Consider the following 12,763-nt stretch of genomic DNA (forward strand, 5'->3'; position numbering starts at 1 on the left):
CTTTGATATAATTTTCTTCTACACTTGAACCTCCATGGTCTCCTTCCTTCTCCTATTTTACTATCCCCTTCCCTTTCCATTTCCGATTCCACTGGGCTATCACAGCAACACCATTTCCCTTTGCAGTGTTGGGACACCGCCAGCCCTGGGGTCTTTCTGGTTTTGGATGAAAGCTGAGGGAGACAGGAGTTGGATGCAGGAAAACTTTATTGTGAACAGAGGGGCAGGAGAGGCTGGGAGAGAGACGGCGGGCAGGCCCCAGCCAGGCCGGGTGTCAGGGGCTGCAGGAGGCCACGGCGGCTTGTGCAGAGCTCAACTTCTCCATGCTGGGCCGAGGCCGCCGTGGGTGTTTGGGGTGCGGGGCTGTGGTGGGTCTAGCAGGGCCCACAGGTGTCCCAGAGCTTCTTGCTGTAGCGGGGCAGGACGCAAGGGCTGCAGGCGGGAGCAGCGTAGGCTCTGCCAAAGGTGCAGAGGCCCCCCGAGGCCTGGGTGGCGCCGGCGCCGTAGAGGCCGCCCAGCCCCAGGGAGCCGCCAAAGGCCGGTGCTCCAGAGGAGCCCACCACGGCTTGCTGCGGGAAGGAGCTGAGGATGGGGCCGGGGAAGGTGACCACCACGGGGGGCGGCTGGATGAAGGCTGAGGAGTCGGGACACTGGCGGGCGCACAGCTCGTTGCAGCTCTCAGCGATGGGCTGGGGCACAGCCACGCTGGTTTTGGGTGGGCACAGGTCGTAGCAGGACATCTTGGCGTGGGATGCGAGGGTGCTCTGCAAGAGAGGCCAGCGATGGTGGGAGAGCAGCAGAGGCCAGCGGCCGAGCCACAGAGGGGCCGGGGCTGGAGCAGGGATCTGTGAGCAGAAGCGCTCGCACACTTACCCGTGTCCCCGAGGAGGAGAAGGTGGCCAGGACAGTGCTTGGCCGAGTCTGGCCCCAGCAGGGCTTTTATAGCAGCCCCAGCATTGCTCAGCTCCAGCCGGGCCAATCTGCTCAGGGGACACTCCCTGCTGCTGCTGCTGCTGCTGCTGCTGCTGCTGCTGACAGCAGGGCTGTGCGGCCCCTGCCCCTCCCTGAGTCAGCATCCCCCAGGTGCCACCCCAGCACATCCCGCTGCCCAAGCCATCCTGTCCTTCCTGCCACGTGAGGGACTCGATAGCACGGATGTCACCCAGGAATGGGCTCCAGGAACATCTTTAATGTTCCAAATGGGCGGGGAAGGGCTGGAATCAGCCTGGGCCAGGTGGACATCTCTGCTCCTTTCCCAATGTATCTCAGGCCTGGCACGAGCAGTCTTTGTGCCCAGCCTGGCAGAACTCCCGGGGCAGTGCCAAGAAATAAATGAATTCTGGCTCCCCCACGCTGGCCAGTGATGCACAGATCCCCACAAAGTTCTTGGTCCTTCCACTCCTGACCCAGACCTCCCAAATACTTCCGCGTGTCCATGGAGACTACTCAGGGTGACATCCCTGCTATTGAGTCCCTCACGTGGCAGGAAGGACAGGATGGCTTGGGCAGCGGGATGTGCCGGGGTGGCACCTGGGGGGGATGCTGACTCAGGGAGGGGCAGGGGCCGCACAGCCCTGCTGTCAGCAGCAGCAGCAGCAGCAGCAGCAGGGAGTGTCCCCTGAGCAGATTGGCCCGGCTGGAGCTGAGCAATGCTGGGGCTGCTATAAAAGCCCTGCTGGGGCCAGACTCGGCCAAGCACTGCCCTGGCCACCTTCTCCTCCTCGGGGACAAGGGTAAGTGTGCGAGCGCTTCTGCTCGCAGCTCCCTGCTCCAGCCCCGGCCCCTCTGTGGCTCGGCCCCTGGCCTCTGCTGCTCTCCCACCATCGCTGGCCTCTCTTGCAGAGCACCCTCGCATCCCACGCCAAGATGTCCTGCTACGACCTGTGCCCACCCAAAACCAGCGTGGCTGTGCCCCAGCCCATCGCTGAGAGCTGCAACGAGCTGTGCGCCCGCCAGTGTCCCGACTCCTCAGCCTTCATCCAGCCGCCCCCCGTGGTGGTCACCTTCCCCGGCCCCATCCTCAGCTCCTTCCCGCAGCAAGCCGTGGTGGGCTCCTCCGGAGCACCGGCCTTTGGCGGCTCCCTGGGGCTGGGCGGCCTCTACGGCGCCGGCGCCACCCAGGCCTCGGGGGGCCTCTGCACCTTTGGCAGAGCCTACGCTGCTCCCGCCTGCAGCCCTTGCGTCCTGCCCCGCTACAGCAAGAAGCTCTGGGACACCTGCGGGCCCTGCTAGACCCACCACAGCCCCGCACCCCAAACACCCACGGCGGCCTCGGCCCAGCATGGAGAAGTTGAGCTCTGCACAAGCCGCCCTGGCCTCCTGCAGCCCCTGACACCCGGCCTGGCTGGGGCCTGCCCACCGTCTCTCTCCCAGCCTCTCCTGCCCCTCTGTTCACAATAAAGTTTTCCTGCATCCAACTCCTGTCTCTTTGCCTTCTTTTCTCAGTTTAGGAACACCCCAAGGCTGGAAGAGTTTCAAGAGTGGGAGGGGTAATGTTGTTGCTGGGATTGCCAGGGGGAATCGGAAATGGAAGGGGACAGGGAAGGGGAAAGTTAAATCGAAGAGGGAACTGGACAGTGGAGGTTAAAGTGGAGAAGAAAATGAAATCAAAGAGGAAATGGGAGTGGAGGAGGGAGAATGATGCAAATGGGTTTGGTTAGGAGATGGAGAAAGAGAAGAAGGACAAAGGATTGGGAGAAGAAGAGGAAGGAGAAGGAGAAGGAGAAGGAGAAGGAGAAGAGGAAACAGATGAGGAATGAGCAGTGGGAGCAATATAAAGACGAAAGACTAAGACAAAGACAAATGGAAAGAGAAGGAGCTGCTGATAAGGAAATTTAATGTACAGGGCATGGTGAGGGGGAAGCGTCCCTCTTATTCCAGTCCCAGGTCCTTTAGCAGAGCCATGGGGGCACAGAGGGGCTGGAGGCTGGGTTGGAGCCCTGGTCCTTTGCTCCCAACTCTGGGGCCCACTCATCTCTTTGACAGCACGGGTGCAGGTCTGCAAAAGCCTGTGGACTCCTGGCCTACAAGCAGGGGATCTGACTTTCTTCAGGAAAAGACCTTGGTGCTCCTTCTCTTTCTCCTACCCTGACCCCATCCCACTGCTCTCTTTCGTACTTTCCCACTAACCCTTTGATAACATTTTCTTCTCAGGTTTAACCTCCACTATCTCCTTTCCTTTCCTATTTTGCCTTCCACTCCCCCGTATTTTTCATTCTCCGTGACCATCCCAGGATCAGCATTCGCCCTACCACTCTTGGAACACCCCCATGCCCTGGGTGCTCATGATTTTGGAAAAGGAGGCAAAAAGACAGGAGTTGGATGCAGGAAAATTTTATTGTGAAGAGAGGGGCAGGAGAGGCTGGGAGAGGGACGGCAGGCAGGCCCCAGCCAGGCCGGGTGTCAGGGGCTGCAGGAGGCCAGGGCGGCTTGTGCAGAGCTCAACTTCTCCATGCTGGGCCGAGGCCGCCGTGGGTGTTTGGGGTGCGGGGCTGTGGTGGGTCTAGCAGGGCCCGCAGGTGTCCCAGAGCTTCTTGCTGTAGCGGGGCAGGACGCAAGGGCTGCAGGCGGGAGCAGCGTAGGCTCTGCCAAAGGTGCAGAGGCCCCCCGAGGCCTGGGTGGCGCCGGCGCCGTAGAGGCCGCCCAGCCCCAGGGAGCCGCCAAAGGCCGGTGCTCCGGAGGAGCCCACCACGGCTTGCTGCGGGAAGGAGCTGAGGATGGGGCCGGGGAAGGTGACCACCACGGGGGGCGGCTGGATGAAGGCTGAGGAGTCGGGACACTGGCGGGCGCACAGCTCGTTGCAGCTCTCAGCGATGGGCTGGGGCACAGCCACGCTGGTTTTGGGTGGGCACAGGTCGTAGCAGGACATCTTGGCGTGGGATGCGAGGGTGCTCTGCAAGAGAGGCCAGCGATGGTGGGAGAGCAGCAGAGGCCAGCGGCCGAGCCACAGAGGGGCCGGGGCTGGAGCAGGGATCTGCGAGCAGAAGCGCTCGCACACTTACCCTTGTCCCCGAGGAGGAGAAGGTGGCCAGGGCAGTGCTTGGCCGAGTCTGGCCCCAGCAGGGCTTTTATAGCAGCCCCAGCATTGCTCAGCTCCAGCCGGGCCAATCTGCTCAGGGGACACTCCCTGCTGCTGCTGCTGCTGCTGCTGCTGCTGCTGACAGCAGGGCTGTGCGGCCCCTGCCCCTCCCTGAGTCAGCATCCCTCAGTTGCCACCCCAGCACATCCTGCTGCCCAAGCCATCCTGTCCTTCCTCCCACATCATATATTCGCTAGCACGGATGTCACCCAGGAATGGGCTCCAGGAACAATGTTAATGGTCCAAAAGGGGTGGGGCAGGGCTGGAATCAGCCTGGGCCAGGTGGACATCTCTGCTCCTTTCCCAATGTATCTCAGGCCTGGCACGAAGAATCTTTGCACCCAGCCTGGCAGAACTCCCGGGGCAGTGCAAAGAAGTAGATGGATTCTGGCTCCCCCACGCTGGCCAGGGATGCACAGATCCCCACAAAGTTCTTGGTCCTTCCACTCCTGGCCCAGACCTCCCAAATACTTCCGCGTGTCCATGGAGACTACTCAGGGTGACATCCCTGCTATTGAGTCCCTCTCGTGGCAGGAAGGACAGGATGGCTTGGGCAGCGGGATGTGCCGGGGTGGCACCTGGGGGGGATGCTGACTCAGGGAGGGGCAGGGGCCGCACAGCCCTGCTGTCAGCAGCAGCAGCAGCAGCAGCAGCAGCAGGGAGTGTCCCCTGAGCAGATTGGCCCGGCTGGAGCTGAGCAATGCTGGGGCTGCTATAAAAGCCCTGCTGGGGCCAGACTCGGCCAAGCACTGCCCTGGCCACCTTCTCCTCCTCGGGGACACGGGTAAGTGTGCGAGCGCTTCTGCTCGCAGCTCCCTGCTCCAGCCCCGGCCCCTCTGTGGCTCGGCCGCTGGCCTCTGCTGCTCTCCCACCATCGCTGGCCTCTCTTGCAGAGCACCCTCGCATCCCACGCCAAGATGTCCTGCTACGACCTGTGCCCACCCAAAACCAGCGTGGCTGTGCCCCAGCCCATCGCTGAGAGCTGCAACGAGCTGTGCGCCCGCCAGTGTCCCGACTCCTCAGCCTTCATCCAGCCGCCCCCCGTGGTGGTCACCTTCCCCGGCCCCATCCTCAGCTCCTTCCCGCAGCAAGCCGTGGTGGGCTCCTCCGGAGCACCGGCCTTTGGCGGCTCCCTGGGGCTGGGCGGCCTCTACGGCGCCGGCGCCACCCAGGCCTCGGGGGGCCTCTGCACCTTTGGCAGAGCCTACGCTGCTCCCGCCTGCAGCCCTTGCGTCCTGCCCCGCTACAGCAAGAAGCTCTGGGACACCTGCGGGCCCTGCTAGACCCACCACAGCCCCGCACCCCAAACACCCACGGCGGCCTCGGCCCAGCATGGAGAAGTTGAGCTCTGCACAAGCCGCCCTGGCCTCCTGCAGCCCCTGACACCCGGCCTGGCTGAGGCCTGCCTGCCGTCCCTCTCCCAGCCTCTCCTGCCCCTCTGTTCACAATAAAGTTTTCCTGCATCCAACTCCTGTCTTTTCGCCTTCTTTTCTCAGTTTAGGAACAACCCAAGGCTGGAAGAGTTTCAAGAGTGGGAGGGGTAATGTTGTTGCTGGGATTGCCAGGGGGAATCGGAAATGGAAGGGGACAGAGAAGGGGAAAGTTAAATCGAAGAGGGAATTGGACAGTGGAGGTTAAAGTGGAGAAGAAAATGAAATCAAAGAGGAAATGGGAGTGGAGGAGGGAGAATGATGCAAATGGGTTTGGTTAGGAGATGGAGAAAGAGAAGAAGGACAAAGGATTGGGAGAAGAAGAGGAAGGAGAAGGAGAAGGAGAAGGAGAAGGAGAAGGAGAAGGAGAAGAGGAAACAGATGAGGAATAAGCAGTGGGAGCAATATAACGACGAAAGACTAAGACAAAGACAAATGGAAAGAGAAGGAGCTGCTGATAAGGAAATTTAATGTACAGGGCATGGTGAGGGGGAAGCGTCCCTCTTATTCCAGTCCCAGGTCCTTTAGCAGAGCCATGGGGGCACAGAGGGGCTGGAGGCCGGGTTGGAGCCCTGGTCCTTTGCTCCCAGCTCTGGGGCCCACTCATCTCTTTGACAGCACGGGTGCAGGTCTGCAAAAGCCTGTGGACTCCTGGCCTACAAGCAGGGGATCTGACTTTCTTCAGGAAAAGACCTTGGTGCTCCTTCTCTTTCTCCTACCCTGACCCCATCCCACTGCTCTCTTTCATACTTTCCCACTAACCCTTTGATAACATTTTCTTCTCAGGTTTAACCTCCACTATCTCCTTTCCTTTCCTATTTTGCCTTCCACTCCCTCGTATTTTTCATTCTCCCTGACCATCCCAGGATCAGCGTTCGCCCTACCACTCGTGGAACTCCCCCCATGCCCTGGGTGCTCATGATTTTGGAAAAGGAGGCAAAAAGACAGGAGTTGGATGCAGGAAAATTTTATTGTAAACAGAGGGGCAGGAGAGGCTGGGAGAGAGACGGCGGGCAGGCCCCAGCCAGGCCGGGTGTCAGGGGCTGCAGGAGGCCAGGGCGGCTTGTGCAGAGCTCAACTTCTCCATGCTGGGCCGAGGCCGCCGTGGGTGTTTGGGGTGCGGGGCTGTGGTGGGTCTAGCAGGGCCCGCAGGTGTCCCAGAGCTTCTTGCTGTAGCGGGGCAGGACGCAAGGGCTGCAGGCGGGAGCAGCGTAGGCTCTGCCAAAGGTGCAGAGGCCCCCCGAGGCCTGGGTGGCGCCGGCGCCGTAGAGGCCGCCCAGCCCCAGGGAGCCGCCAAAGGCCGGTGCTCCGGAGGAGCCCACCACGGCTTGCTGCGGGAAGGAGCTGAGGATGGGGCCGGGGAAGGTGACCACCACGGGGGGCGGCTGGATGAAGGCTGAGGAGTCGGGACACTGGCGGGCGCACAGCTCGTTGCAGCTCTCAGCGATGGGCTGGGGCACAGCCACGCTGGTTTTGGGTGGGCACAGGTCGTAGCAGGACATCTTGGCGTGGGATGCGAGGGTGCTCTGCAAGAGAGGCCAGCGATGGTGGGAGAGCAGCAGAGGCCAGCGGCCGAGCCACAGAGGGGCCGGGGCTGGAGCAGGGAGCTGCGAGCAGAAGCGCTCGCACACTTACCCTTGTCCCCGAGGAGGAGAAGGTGGCCAGGGCAGTGCTTGGCCGAGTCTGGCCCCAGCAGGGCTTTTATAGCAGCCCCAGCATTGCTCAGCTCCAGCCGGGCCAATCTGCTCAGGGGACACTCCCTGCTGCTGCTGCTGCTGCTGCTGCTGCTGCTGCTGACAGCAGGGCTGTGCGGCCCCTGCCCCTCCCTGAGTCAGCATCCCCCAGGTGCCACCCCAGCGCATCCTGCTGCCCAAGCCATCCTGTCCATCCTGCCATGTCAGATCTTTGATAGCTGGGATGTCACCCAGGAATGGGCTCCAGGAACAACGTTAATGTTTCAAATGGGTGGGGCAGGGCTGGAATCAGCCTGGGCCAGGTGGACATCTCTGCTCCTTTCCCAATGTATCTCAGGCCTGGCACGAGCAGTCTTTGCACCCAGCCTGGCAGAACTCCCGGGGCAGTGCCAAGAAATAAATGAATTCTGCCTCCCCCACGCTGGCCAGTGATGCACAGATCCCCACAAAGCTCATGGTCCTTCCACTCCTGACCCAGACCTCCCAAATACTTCCGCGTCTCCATGGAGTCTACTCTGGGTGACATCCCTGCTATTGAGTCCCTCGCGTGGCAGGAAGGAGAGGATGGCTTGGGCAGCGGGATGTGCCGGGGTGGCACCTGGGGGATGCTGACTCAGGGAGGGGCAGGGGCCGCACAGCCCTGCTGTCAGCAGCAGCAGCAGCAGCAGCAGCAGCAGCAGGGAGTGTCCCCTGAGCAGATTGGCCTGGCTGGAGCTGAGCAATGCTGGGGCTGCTATAAAAGCCCTGCTGGGGCCAGACTCGGCCAAGCACTGCCCTGGCCACCTTCTCCTCCTCGGGGACAAGGGTAAGTGTGCGAGCGCTTCTGCTCGCAGCTCCCTGCTCCAGCCCCGGCCCCTCTGTGGCTCGGCCGCTGGCCTCTGCTGCTCTCCCACCATCGCTGGCCTCTCTTGCAGAGCACCCTCGCATCCCACGCCAAGATGTCCTGCTACGACCTGTGCCCACCCAAAACCAGCGTGGCTGTGCCCCAGCCCATCGCTGAGAGCTGCAACGAGCTGTGCGCCCGCCAGTGTCCCGACTCCTCAGCCTTCATCCAGCCGCCCCCCGTGGTGGTCACCTTCCCCGGCCCCATCCTCAGCTCCTTCCCGCAGCAAGCCGTGGTGGGCTCCTCCGGAGCACCGGCCTTTGGCGGCTCCCTGGGGCTGGGCGGCCTCTACGGCGCCGGCGCCACCCAGGCCTCGGGGGGCCTCTGCACCTTTGGCAGAGCCTACGCTGCTCCCGCCTGCAGCCCTTGCGTCCTGCCCCGCTACAGCAAGAAGCTCTGGGACACCTGCGGGCCCTGCTAGACCCACCACAGCCCCGCACCCCAAACACCCACGGCGGCCTCGGCCCAGCATGGAGAAGTTGAGCTCTGCACAAGCCGCCCTGGCCTCCTGCAGCCCCTGACACCCGGCCTGGCTGAGGCCTGCCCGCCGTCTCTCTCCCACCCTCTCCTGCCCCTCTGTTCACAATAAAGTTTTCCTGCATCCAACTCCTGTCTTTTCGCCTTCTTTTCTCAGTTTAGGAACACCCCAAGGCTGGAAGAGTTTCAAGAGTGGGAGGGGTAATGTTGTTGCTGGGATTGCCAGGGGGAATCGGAAATGGAAGGGGACAGAGAAGGGGAAAGTTAAATCGAAGAGGGAAGTGGACAGTGGAGGTTAAAGTGGAGAAGAAAATGAAATCAAAGAGGAAATGGGAGTGGAGGAGGGAGAATGATGCAAATGGGTTTGGTTAGGAGATGGAGAAAGAGAAGAAGGACAAAGGATTGGGAGAAGAAGAGGAAGGAGAAGGAGAAGGAGAAGGAGAAGGAGAAGGAGAAGAGGAAACAGATGAGGAATGAGCAGTGGGAGCAATATAAAGACGAAAGACTAAGACAAAGACAAATGGAAAGAGAAGGAGCTGCTGATAAGGAAATTTAATGTACAGGGCATGGTGAGGGGGAAGCGTCCCTCTTATTCCAGTCCCAGGTCCTTTAGCAGAGCCATGGGGGCACAGAGGGGCTGGAGGCCGGGTTGGAGCCCTGGTCCTTTGCTCCCAGCTCTGGGGCCCACTCATCTCTTTGACAGCACGGGTGCAGGTCTGCAAAAGCCTTGTGGACTCCTGGCCTACAAGCAGGGGATCTGACTTTCCTCAGGAAAAGACCTTGGTGCTCCTTCTCTTTCTCCTACCCTGACCCCATCCCACTGCTCTCTTTCGTATTCTCCCACTTGCCCTTTGATAACATTTTCTTCTCAGGTTTAACCTCCACTATACCCGTCCATTTTCTATTTTACCTTCCACTCCCCCGTCTTTTTCATTCTCCCTGACCATCCCAGGATCAGCATTTGCCCTCCCACTCGTGGAACTCCCCCCATGCCCTGGGTGCTCATGATTTTGGAAAAGGAGGCAAAAAGATACAGGAGTTGGATGCAGGAAAACTTTATTGTGAACAGAGGGGCAGGAGAAGCTGGGAGAGAGACGGCGGGCAGGCCCCAGCCAGGCCGGGTGTCAGGGGCTGCAGGAGGCCAGGGCGGCTTGTGCAGAGCTCAACTTCTCCATGCTGGGCCGAGGCCGCCATGGGTGTTTGGGGTGCGGGGCTGTGGTGGGTCTAGCAGGGCCCGCAGGTGTCCCAGAGCTTCTTGCTGTAGCGGGGCAGGACGCAAGGGCTGCAGGCGGGAGCAGCGTAGGCTCTGCCAAAGGTGCAGAGGCCCCCCGAGGCCTGGGTGGCGCCGGCGCCGTAGAGGCCGCCCAGCCCCAGGGAGCCGCCAAAGGCCGGTGCTCCGGAGGAGCCCACCACGGCTTGCTGCGGGAAGGAGCTGAGGATGGGGCCGGGGAAGGTGACCACCACGGGGGGCGGCTGGATGAAGGCTGAGGAGTCGGGACACTGGCGGGCGCACAGCTCGTTGCAGCTCTCAGCGATGGGCTGGGGCACAGCCACGCTGGTTTTGGGTGGGCACAGGTCGTAGCAGGACATCTTGGTGTGGGATGCGAGGGTGCTCTGCAAGAGAGGCCAGCGATGGTGGGAGAGCAGCAGAGGCCAGCGGCCGAGCCACAGAGGGGCCGGGGCTGGAGCAGGGAGCCGCGAGCAGAAGCGCTCGCACACTTACCCTTGTCCCCGAGGAGGAGAAGGTGGCCAGGGCAGTGCTTGGCCGAGTCTGGCCCCAGCAGGGCTTTTATAGCAGCCCCAGCATTGCTCAGCTCCAGCCGGGCCAATCTGCTCAGGGGACACTCCCTGCTGCTGCTGCTGCTGCTGCTGCTGCTGCTGCTGACAGCAGGGCTGTGCGGCCCCTGCCCCTCCCTGAGTCGGCATCCCTCAGGTGCCACCCCAGCGCATCCTGCTGCCCAAGCCATCCTGTCCTTCCTGCCACGTGAGGGACTCGATAGCAGGGATGTCACCCAGGAATGGGCTCCAGGAACATCTTTAATGTTCCAAATGGGCGGGGAAGGGCTGGAATCAGCCTGGGCCAGATGGACAGCTCGGCTCCTTGCCCCATGTATCTCAGGCCTGGCACGAAGAATCTTTGCACCCAGCCTGGCAGAACTCCCGGGGCAGTGCAAAGAAGTAGATGGATTCTGGCTCCCCCACGCTGGCCAGTGATGCACAGATCCCCACAAAGCTCTTGGTCCTTCCACTCTTGACCCAGACCTCCCAAATACTTCCGCGTCTCCATGGAGTCTACTCTGGGTGACATCCCTGCTATTGAGTCCCTCGCGTGGCAGGAAGGAGAGGATGGCTTGGGCAGCGGGATGTGCTGGGGTGGCACCTGGGGGATGCTGACTCAGGGAGGGGCAGGGGCCGCACAGCCCTGCTGTCAGCAGCAGCAGCAGCAGCAGCAGCAGCAGCAGGGAGTGTCCCCTGAGCAGATTGGCCTGGCTGGAGCTGAGCAATGCTGGGGCTGCTATAAAAGCCCTGCTGGGGCCAGACTCGGCCAAGCACTGCCCTGGCCACCTTCTCCTCCTCGGGGACAAGGGTAAGTGTGCGAGCGCTTCTGCTCGCAGCTCCCTGCTCCAGCCCCGGCCCCTCTGTGGCTCGGCCGCTGGCCTCTGCTGCTCTCCCACCATCGCTGGCCTCTCTTGCAGAGCACCCTCGCATCCCACGCCAAGATGTCCTGCTACGACCTGTGCCCACCCAAAACCAGCGTGGCTGTGCCCCAGCCCATCGCTGAGAGCTGCAACGAGCTGTGCGCCCGCCAGTGTCCCGACTCCTCAGCCTTCATCCAGCCGCCCCCCGTGGTGGTCACCTTCCCCGGCCCCATCCTCAGCTCCTTCCCGCAGCAAGCCGTGGTGGGCTCCTCCGGAGCACCGGCCTTTGGCGGCTCCCTGGGGCTGGGCGGCCTCTACGGCGCCGGCGCCACCCAGGCCTCGGGGGGCCTCTGCACCTTTGGCAGAGCCTACGCTGCTCCCGCCTGCAGCCCTTGCGTCCTGCCCCGCTACAGCAAGAAGCTCTGGGACACCTGCGGGCCCTGCTAGACCCACCACAGCCCCGCACCCCAAACACCCACGGCGGCCTCGGCCCAGCATGGAGAAGTTGAGCTCTGCACAAGCCGCCCTGGCCTCCTGCAGCCCCTGACACCCGGCCTGGCTGAGGCCTGCCTGCCGTCCCTCTCCCAGCCTCTCCTGCCCCTCTGTTCACAATAAAGTTTTCCTGCATCCAACTCCTGTCTCCCTCACCTTTTCTCCAAAACCAGGAAGACCCCAGGGCTGGGAGGGTCCCAACACTACAAAGGGAAATGGTGTTTCTGTGATGGCCCCATGGAATTGGAAATGGAAAGGGAAGGGGATAGTAAAATAGGAGAAGGAAGGAGAACATGGAGGTTCAAGTGTAGAAGGAAATTATATCAAAGTGGATTAATAGCAGAAGATAGAAAATGACAGCAAGGGATTGGATTGGGGGAAGGACAAGAAGAAGGAGAAGGAAAAGAGGGAAAAGTGGAAGAAAAGGAGGAAGGAGACGGAGGAGGACATGGAGAAGAGGAAGGAGAAGGAGAAGAGGAAACAAAAGATGTGGAACAAGGAGAGGCAGAAATATGAAGAGGAAAAAGACAAAGGCAAAGACAAAGAGCTGAAGATGAGGAAGGTAAATGTACAGGGCATGGTGAGGGGGAAGTGTCCCTCTTGTTTCAGTCCCAGGTCCTTTAGCAGAGCCATGGGGGCACAGAGGGGATGGAGCCCTGGTCCTTTGCCCCAGGATTGCTCCCAGCTCTGGGCCCACTCCACTCTGTGACAGCACGGGTTCAGGTCTGCAAAAGCCTGTGGCCTCATGGCCTACAAGCAAGGGATCTGACCTTCTTGAGAAGAACCATTGCAACTCCTTCTTCTTCTCTTCCTTATCCTATCTTTCTCATCCTACCCCTTCCCACTTCTCCTTTCATACTTGCTTTTTGATAACATTTTCTTGCCCACTTTAACCTCCACTATCCCCTTCCCTCTTCGATTTAACTTTCCCCTTCCACTTCCATTTTCCATTCCCCACAGGCATCCGTAGATCAGCATTTCCCCTCCCACTCGTGGAACTCCCCTATGCCTGGGTTCTTCTTAATTTCAGAAATGGAGGCAAAGAGACAGGAGTTGGATGCAGGAAAACT

At 61.0% G+C, this 12,763-nt stretch overlaps 8 protein-coding genes across 8 annotated transcripts; 4 read left to right on the forward strand and 4 right to left on the reverse strand.

Annotated features, from left to right (window-relative positions):
• Positions 1–374: 374 nt before the first annotated feature.
• Positions 375–757, reverse strand: LOC116436310 (scale keratin-like). The gene has a single exon (XM_032093364.1). It carries the CDS (start codon positions 738–740, stop codon positions 375–377), a length of 366 nt encoding a protein of 121 aa, XP_031949255.1. The 5' UTR covers positions 741–757.
• Positions 758–1,849: 1,092 nt separating this feature from the next.
• Positions 1,850–2,232, forward strand: LOC116436306 (scale keratin-like). Its single transcript, XM_032093362.1, has one exon. The coding sequence runs from the start codon at positions 1,867–1,869 to the stop codon at positions 2,230–2,232; it is 366 nt and encodes a 121-aa protein (XP_031949253.1). The 5' UTR covers positions 1,850–1,866.
• Positions 2,233–3,502: 1,270 nt separating this feature from the next.
• On the reverse strand, positions 3,503–3,885 carry LOC116436314 (scale keratin-like). The gene has a single exon (XM_032093368.1). The coding sequence runs from the start codon at positions 3,866–3,868 to the stop codon at positions 3,503–3,505; it is 366 nt and encodes a 121-aa protein (XP_031949259.1). The 5' UTR covers positions 3,869–3,885.
• Positions 3,886–4,978: 1,093 nt separating this feature from the next.
• Positions 4,979–5,361, forward strand: LOC116436317 (scale keratin-like). Its single transcript, XM_032093370.1, has one exon. It carries the CDS (start codon positions 4,996–4,998, stop codon positions 5,359–5,361), a length of 366 nt encoding a protein of 121 aa, XP_031949261.1. The 5' UTR covers positions 4,979–4,995.
• Positions 5,362–6,644: 1,283 nt separating this feature from the next.
• On the reverse strand, positions 6,645–7,027 carry LOC116436318 (scale keratin-like). Its single transcript, XM_032093371.1, has one exon. The coding sequence runs from the start codon at positions 7,008–7,010 to the stop codon at positions 6,645–6,647; it is 366 nt and encodes a 121-aa protein (XP_031949262.1). The 5' UTR covers positions 7,011–7,027.
• Positions 7,028–8,123: 1,096 nt separating this feature from the next.
• Positions 8,124–8,506, forward strand: LOC116436319 (scale keratin-like). The gene has a single exon (XM_032093372.1). It carries the CDS (start codon positions 8,141–8,143, stop codon positions 8,504–8,506), a length of 366 nt encoding a protein of 121 aa, XP_031949263.1. The 5' UTR covers positions 8,124–8,140.
• A 1,271-nt stretch (positions 8,507–9,777) lies between these two features.
• Positions 9,778–10,170, reverse strand: LOC116436273 (scale keratin-like). The gene has a single exon (XM_032093326.1). The coding sequence runs from the start codon at positions 10,150–10,152 to the stop codon at positions 9,787–9,789; it is 366 nt and encodes a 121-aa protein (XP_031949217.1). The 5' UTR covers positions 10,153–10,170; the 3' UTR covers positions 9,778–9,786.
• Positions 10,171–11,265: 1,095 nt separating this feature from the next.
• On the forward strand, positions 11,266–11,648 carry LOC116436570 (scale keratin-like). The gene has a single exon (XM_032093796.1). The coding sequence runs from the start codon at positions 11,283–11,285 to the stop codon at positions 11,646–11,648; it is 366 nt and encodes a 121-aa protein (XP_031949687.1). The 5' UTR covers positions 11,266–11,282.
• Positions 11,649–12,763: the final 1,115 nt, after the last annotated feature.

This window comes from Corvus moneduloides, chromosome 29 (assembly GCF_009650955.1).
Source record: "Corvus moneduloides isolate bCorMon1 chromosome 29, bCorMon1.pri, whole genome shotgun sequence".
In the NCBI taxonomy this organism is placed as follows: Eukaryota; Metazoa; Chordata; class Aves; order Passeriformes; family Corvidae; genus Corvus; species Corvus moneduloides.